Raw genomic sequence first — 7,572 nt, 5'->3', positions numbered from 1 at the left:
CAGCAGGAAATGGGGGGACCCCAAGTCTCATTCTGATTGTGTACATGTCCAATTGATGCCTGGACCCTGACTTACAGTGGATGCCTTTAAAAAGGAACAGTTTTGTCAGTCAACAACAACTGTGGTTACTATGGTATCTTCTACTTTAACAGCAGGAAAATAACAGGGAGCAGGCGGGGGAATATGGAACCTGACTGAGGCCTATATTTTGTCAGCTGCTTTTAGGGAGCTGATGTGTAACTCATGGCGCTTCACAAAAAATACTATGAGTTACAGTGACGACCGCCCCCGCCTCCCCGCAACCCAACAGACGTTCCCTGTTGGTTCAGGAGGGAGGGGGAATCGAGCTCCACTTCGGAGCCAATCCAGGAGACGCCGTATGTCTGCAGCTTTTTTCCCCTTAGCTCCGCTCCTCGATCCATCCCCAGCTCTGGTGCTGTCTGCATGATGGGAGGAAGAGAAGGGAGGGGTTGGAGCTCTTTGTGTGGTTTGCCCAGCTTGTGCTGGAGAGGAGATGGGTAGATTGGAGCCTCCCCACCTCGGTGCATGTAATGAGGGTTAATTCATCACATGATTAGGCACTCTTTAAGTATTCTGCAGCCGTGCACTTCTGTCAGGGCATGGCTGTAGAGCACTTTCAGGGAGCCGATCATATGAGAAATGTCACTTCTGTCAGTGCCCTTACTTTTAGAAAAAGATGTTTAAAGTTCCTCCATTAATAAAGATCCCAGGTTTCATCATGAATAGGAATCCGTACTTCAGGAGTCTCAGGTCATAGTCTAGCTAATTTTTTATGTTTTTATCTTGCTGCAAGGCTGCCAATGAAATACCATAAACAAGGCTTTCCTCCCGATATTTCCACTTGGGCTGAAACTCAGAAACACTTGGAACCTTGCAAGGAGGGCACCTTTTCAAGATTCACAGGTGAGAGAATAAGACTAATGCAGTGCTTAAAACAGTTATTTAGTACTAGAGACCCCTGGTTTTCCAAGCACTGTGAAAGGATGAGTATAGATCAGGTAAGTTTTATAGCGATGAGGCAAAATCTATGAAGCAGACCCTCCCCTAAAGGTGGGTTTACTGTGGCAAGGCTGCCCCATCAGGAAACATCCTACTGTGAGGGACACTCTGTCATGGATTGTACCCTTTGGGGGGCTTTGGCTGTCAGTGAGCAAATGCCAGCCTGGGACAACCACCCATTTTGCCCTCTTCTGCATCTCTTCCCTCCTGGCTGCCCCTATTTCTATAAGCAGAATAAATGAAAAGAAAAAAAGAAAAGAGAAAAAATGAAAACAGTAAAGTGAGGGCATGGACAGGTGGATGCAAGCCCAAGGGATGGAGCTATTGCTTTTCTATTATGCCAATAAAATCCTTTTCACTCAAGGGCGTTGAAGTGCTTTCACCAAGGAGGCCAAGCACAATCAAGGATACTGTGTTTCTATTCTGGTCTTGCTCCCTAAGACCATTTCCAAATTTGTCTTCAACACATACTGGCTAATGCCTTCCTTAAGGTTAGCATGTGGGAGGAAATAATTAAGGCAGGGTATGTTAATACCTGTATATGGGGTCCATGAAAAAGGGCGATGGCTTAGCATAATGCAGGGACGGCTGCTGAGGGAGCTGAGACTGAGAAATCTTGGGTAGCACTTCACTACCCATTAGCTTCCTTTCCCCATATATGTGGTTTTTCCGGGGCTCCCTCCCTCCATTCTGGCTGGCACGGATGCGGTTGCTGATGCTTAGATCCAGTGGCTGTTCCTCCCCAGAAGATGGGGCTGGCAGGACCTTGGGTGGCGGCAAGATTGGCTTAATCTCTTTTGGTTTTGTGGTGAGATCGAAGGGCGATTCTGAGCTGCTGCTGCCCATTTTGTGAAGGTCCCTGGGTGACTTTGGTTCAGCCTTGACCAGCAAGTTGTGATTGAGGGTCCGCTCCGTGAAAGGATAGAGTGAATGGGGAAAATTGGGGAGGAACTGAAATGGGAACATGGAATGGTATGGGAGGGAACCCATCTTCTTCTCCTGCATTCCCATGAAGCCAGGCCCGAAGTATTTCTCTGCAATGGAGGCAATGGCTTTTATAGAGTCATTGGCTGCCCCTGTCGTAGGCAGCAGCTGCTCTTCGGGGGGAGGGAAGAAAGAGTGCTGAGAATAGAAAAGGGGGATCTCACTCGCATTGCTGACAGAACTCGTGGACACAGAACTGCCGACAAAGTCTGGCTTGCTCTCAGTCTGTTTGCTTTTGTCCTTCACTTTTTCCCTGTCGCTCTCTGCGTCGCTGTCCAGGTCAGACCCAGTACCGGTCGTGGTCTCCAGATCTGTGCCTGTGGTGGTGTTGACATCCTCAAAGTCGCTGCCATCTGACATGTCACTGTTCCTGGCTTTCAGCTTGTCAAGGTAGGAATTTTCTAGGTTGCTTTCACATTTCTCCTCTCCTGAGACAGGCTGGCTGCTGTTGCTCACTGCAGAAATCAGAGGCAGGGCTGGGTTCCCCAAGGGGCTTGGAAGTTTTGCGTCTTGAGTGTGGTTCAGTGGACTCTTGAGCAGCGAGGTGGGAGGCAATAAGGGAGGCCGCGGGTACAGAGAGGGTGGAAAAATCCCTGGGAATCCTGGAGTGAGGGTGGGAAATGCTGGGGGAGCAGGTGAAAATGGAAGACCCGCTGGGTGCGGTCGGGATGGAAAGTAATCATTAAATCCCAGGCTGGCATGGTTGAGGTTGGGTGAGGGCTTGGATTTGTCCATCATGGAGGTTGGAGTTAAAGGGAGGCCAGGGGCAAAAATCCCCCCAGGGTTGTAATGGTTCTTGCCCTCGCAGAAGCGCCGGTGCTTGTTGAGAGAGGAGGTAGTGCTGAACATCTGCCCACAGTCCTTGCATTTGATCTGAGTGCGACAGTCTGCATGCATCCGTTTGTGGCGGCACAGGTTGGAGAACTGTGTGTAGGATTTGTGACAGACCTCACCTAAAGCATCAACAGAAACCAAAAACAAAAACAATATGAAATTACTATGCAATAGCTTCGCCTACCCAGCTCTCCACATGCTTCCTTGGCAGTTTTCTCCATCCTGCCCTCCCTCTGACCTCCAAGTTCCTCTTTTCCCCACACAGTTAAAACAGACGTGGGTTTGTGGTTCTGGCACTGGATGGGGAGCTCTAGTGACTTGGCTTCAGTTCCCTGGTTCTGCCACAGACTCCCTAAATCCCTTTAGGCAAATCGCCTCCTATCTCTGCCCTTTGCTTCCTTACTTTCAAAACGGGATAGTTGTTTTGTGAGCTCTTAGGGGCAAGTTCTAGCTCTGACTATGTCTGTACAGCACCCAACACCCACCATGGAGCCCTGCTCTTCACTGGGATGTGCAGGGACTACCTTATGGCAAAATAATAAAGAGCAAATCAGTGAAAAAGCCTTGATGGCAGCAAATCTCTCCACATGCAGCTGTCCCCCTGCAAATTTCCAGAAATCTGATGTAACGTGCTCTTCCAGCTCAGAGATTTTTCTATTTTTTTTAAATTTTAAATAAAGATCATCATGCACTTTAATCATACTATCTATTTATATTAGCTAGTATGCTTTCCTTGTAGTCTGGCATGGGAGGAAGTATTCAAGGCTGAAGGGAGAAGAACTTTGCCTCATTTAATCAAATCCACCATTTTTTTTAATGCCATTAATAGTAAGTAACCGCTCCATAGGGATGTTCTAAAAATATTCTTCAAACCCAGGGCTCAACTTCAGCTAGGAATGAGGTGAGATCTCATGTTTGTTAAATTAATAAGGACTCCCTAGCTCTGCTAGAGTTAATGCTCAGTCAGCCTTTCCCTTAATGACTTCTAATGCCAGGATTTCAGCATGTCACTTGCTATAACCTTTCCCACAGGACTCAGCAGGTAGGGAAGGGCCAGGCAAGGCGGTTCTGAGGAAATTAGAATCAAACCAAATCCAAACCTTGTCAGATGTCAAAAAAGTTTAACCCCCCCCCCACCCCTCCTTTTTCTTTTTATCATCAAACATCTCTCTGAAGCCCAGGGGTAATTTTTCATACTTCCTCTCAAGGGGGTTATAAACAGGGAAACTGAGGCACATCAAGGTTAGAAGAACTGACTGAAATTTTACAGCATGTTTGTGGCTAAGCAAGGAACCATGCCTGGCCCTGACACTTGGTCCTGTGGCAAAACAACAGGCAACACTTTTTTTTTTCTTTCTGGGGGACATTGGTACCCAAATGTTAAACATTTGCTGCCATGTGTTATCTCTCGGGTTTACATCGGTGTGAGTATCAAAAGATGCCAAAGGGGGCAGTTCATAAAGTACTCCTGCCTAGCAGTCCTGGAAATCGCAAGCAGCAGCCTGTTGAGTTGAAATTTCCAGTAATGCTCAGTAATATTTAGCAACGCGGGCATTTCAAGTACAGGTGAACACCTGAAAATTCAGAAGAATCTTATGCTCACACAAAGAGAGACTCTCTCTCATGTATTGCTGTTTCTGGATTTGGACCTTTCTGAGAATGTCCCAAGAACTGTTTGTCTTTCCTCACGCTGTTACAGCATTTCTGCTTCTGGCCCTGGGCACGGCTGAGACCTGCATCTGCAGCACAGACCTGATGGAAAACATGGTCGCCAAACTGTCTTAAAGATCAAAAGAGAGTTCAAGGTCAGCTGATAACTATTTTGTCCAAATTTGCTCCATCCATCCGTAATTCATATCTGAAGCTTTGCTTGTTCTTTTGAGCTATATACACATGCTTTCAGGCTTCCTGGGTGTTTTCTGCTTTGCTTTATTTTCATCTATGTCCTTGTTGGTTTGGTTTTTTTCCTGTTACTTTACAACGGCAAAAAAGGAAACGAGTCTCAAACTGTTTTAAATAGAGAGAAAGGTTTGCTGGAAACTCCAACCTCTATTGATATGGGAGTTTGAGGAGATGGATCTGCCATGGTCTGCAAAACACAGAAATCACAGGAACCAGCCCTACGTCCCAGCAGCTGCTGCTGTACCTCTGTATTTCCTACTGACCAGAAAAGAGGGGTTGCAAAAGGGCAATCTCCAAACAGTGAGGTACTTGCCCTTCTTTAAGTGCTGTTATAACTCAGCCAAGGTAAGGACAGAGCACCTAGACTTAGCTCTCAAATTCGGGGCTTTGGGCTTTAGGTCAGATGTTTGACTCTAGTTCTCTAGCACGAGTGTTCGTCTTTGTACAATCACATGTCCGTAGGGCACAACAGACTGCAAGGGAGCGACAGTATCTGTAGGGCTGTGAGAGTGTATGTGGGTATTCAATAGAGCACGTAGATGGGCCTGTGTGAGCACAAGCGTTTCCATGTGTGTGAATTTATAACTCCCTCTCAAATTACTAATAATTTTTGGAGAAATGTCACATTTTTGGATTTATTTAAAAGATGTTTGTATATTTTTCTTTCCAGCAGAAAATTACCCCTTTCTAATTTTAACTATGTCTCCTTTAGCAAGTGCCAAAAGATGTTATACTGTGGTTTGGAAGATACATATGAGGTTATTATAAACAGTTAATCTACTTTAGCAAATTGTATCAGAACAGAATGTAATTTTTGTCAACATGTGTTGGCTGAACATTGGGTTTGTGGGATAAGCACCACTTTTCTTCTGGTGAGTACGTATAACACAAATGAATAAGCAATATATAATCATCTCATGCAACGGAAACTTATGGAAAGTTGAAGGGTAATATTAAAAGCGAGTTTTTCCAAAGGAAAAAAAATAGTATATATAAAATACACACACACTTCTCTATCCCCTAAAGAGTTCCTGGATCATCTTGATATTTATGTAATACAGACATCACTGTTCTGCTAAAGATACTGGAGATTATTTCATTATTGTAAACCACCGCCTAAAAACAAACCAACGAACAAATAAAACCCAAGACTTGTTGAAAAGCAGTGACTCGGGAACTCCATGTAGACTCTCCCCTGTCGCTGTTCTGCACTTTATGATTATAAAAACATTAAAGCCATTTTGCTTCATTATCTCAAGTACAATACTGCAACCATTCCCATTAAAGAGAAAGAAAGCATTCCCTCGGACTGTGGCCCTATGTTTCCCTAAGCAAAGCCAGCAGGTCCCACGGAGCCCCATAAACATTTTGTATGCTTTATCCCACTGTTAACAGAGTCCATATCGACTCCACCCTGACACTTGTGCACTGGGCAGAGTCACTCTCCAATTCTTTTCAACCCTGATTTGGACTGCGGAGAAGACTTAAGCTCCATAATTAGATGGGGGAGAGAGCACAAAGCCGATGTGAAACAGCGCCTTGTTTCGGGGCTAACAAAAATTTGAGACTCCAATTCTCTCCCTCTCTCAGGTGCCAGGCATAAGAGTGTGAGGGGTAAGGATCACACCAAAGGGAGCAGTGGGAGTGTTTTGCATTTCCTCACTGACAATGATTATCTCAGAGCACAGCAAAACTGAGGCTCACACCCTATACTGTACTTGTATTCTGTTCCCATGTTGGTAGGGACAGGGAAGCAGCAGTGGGCTCGGCAGCTTGCCTCATGAAACACCATCACCAGAAGCTGAATATGTATCTGGCACTGCGCTTTAAATGCAAGAGCATCCCTTTGGTAAGGTGTCAAGCAGCAGCCTGTAAGGCTCCTCTTTGCATGTTGATGGTGAAGTGCAAATATATCTTTCTGCAGCTACCAAGGTGCAAAAGACACTATATAGATGGACTAAAAGCCCAGTCCTGATAGTGACTCTTAGGCCTTCCTAAGGTAAATGTCACATTTGGAAACGAAGAGCACAAACAATATGGCTAATGTGCCATTTAAATGGCTGTAGAGTATTGTCTAGACTAAAGCCTTTGTAAACAGAGAAGAAAAATTGGCTTTTTGTTAAAAAAAACCCAAAACAACCCTTCCTTTGAGTCTCTGCCACTTTCCCAAATTCTTCATAAAGGTTGAATGATTTGAGGCACCTCAGAAACACATTTCTCTCAGACTGTGTCAGCTATTTATTTATGTCACCAACAGGCACAGTGAAAAATTAAAAAAAACACAAAAAGAAGAGAGAAAGAAAAGATATGAGAAAATGGCATCGCTGGGACTGCTGAGAGACTCAGCTTTTAACTTGTCAAGGAAGTCAAAAACTGCCACGAATGTTTACTGAAAAAACAGGGAGCATGCAAAAAAAGAGAAAAAAAGGGGGAAAAATTGCTGCGGAATTTCATCTTGTGCTCTGACCTATAAAATTACAGCGGCTGCTCACAGAGGGACAGCCAGTGCTGGGGGGCCCCTCAGGATATGTGCAATTATAGTGAAAGCCGGGGCTCTGTGATGCCCGTGACAACTTACATATGAAAGGTTTGACAGTACTGTGAATGTGCTTGTGTTGTTTGAGGCCAGATGAAGTGGCAAAGGTTTTGCCGCAGTCCGGGCAGGCATGAGCTCGTGCGCCAACATGCTGGGAACGGATGTGCCGCTGGAGATTGCTGGGGTCGGTAAACACCTGAAAGAGAAAATGCCTTTAGGGGAGGGGAACAAAGGTGTGTGTGGCTGAGAGCAAGGGAGGGAGAAGGTGGGGGAGGCAAGGCTGGCTATTTTTGTTA

General features: G+C 45.4%; 1 protein-coding gene across 21 annotated transcripts in view; it reads right to left on the bottom strand.

The window, feature by feature from the left end:
* The window catches only part of PRDM16 (PR/SET domain 16), a 459,271-nt gene that overhangs the window by 32,161 nt on the left and 419,538 nt on the right, over nucleotides 1-7,572 (bottom strand). For 18 of the 21 annotated variants that reach the window (XM_025212044.1, XM_025211963.1, XM_025211999.1 and 15 more), the window contains 2 exons: nucleotides 7,319-7,472; nucleotides 1,556-2,966 (listed from right to left, as the gene is read on the bottom strand). In XM_025212044.1, the coding sequence (XP_025067829.1) occupies nucleotides 1,556-2,966; nucleotides 7,319-7,472 (1,565 nt within the window). The remainder of the gene's footprint in view (nucleotides 1-1,555; nucleotides 2,967-7,318; nucleotides 7,473-7,572) is intronic. The other 3 variants (XM_025212072.1, XM_025211971.1, XM_025211965.1) reach the window with 1 other exon arrangement.

Source organism: Alligator sinensis, unplaced genomic scaffold (genome assembly GCF_000455745.1).
Source record: "Alligator sinensis unplaced genomic scaffold, ASM45574v1 scaffold366_1, whole genome shotgun sequence".
Classification (NCBI taxonomy): Eukaryota; Metazoa; Chordata; order Crocodylia; family Alligatoridae; genus Alligator; species Alligator sinensis.
This window is presented reverse-complemented; position numbering and strand designations above follow the sequence as displayed.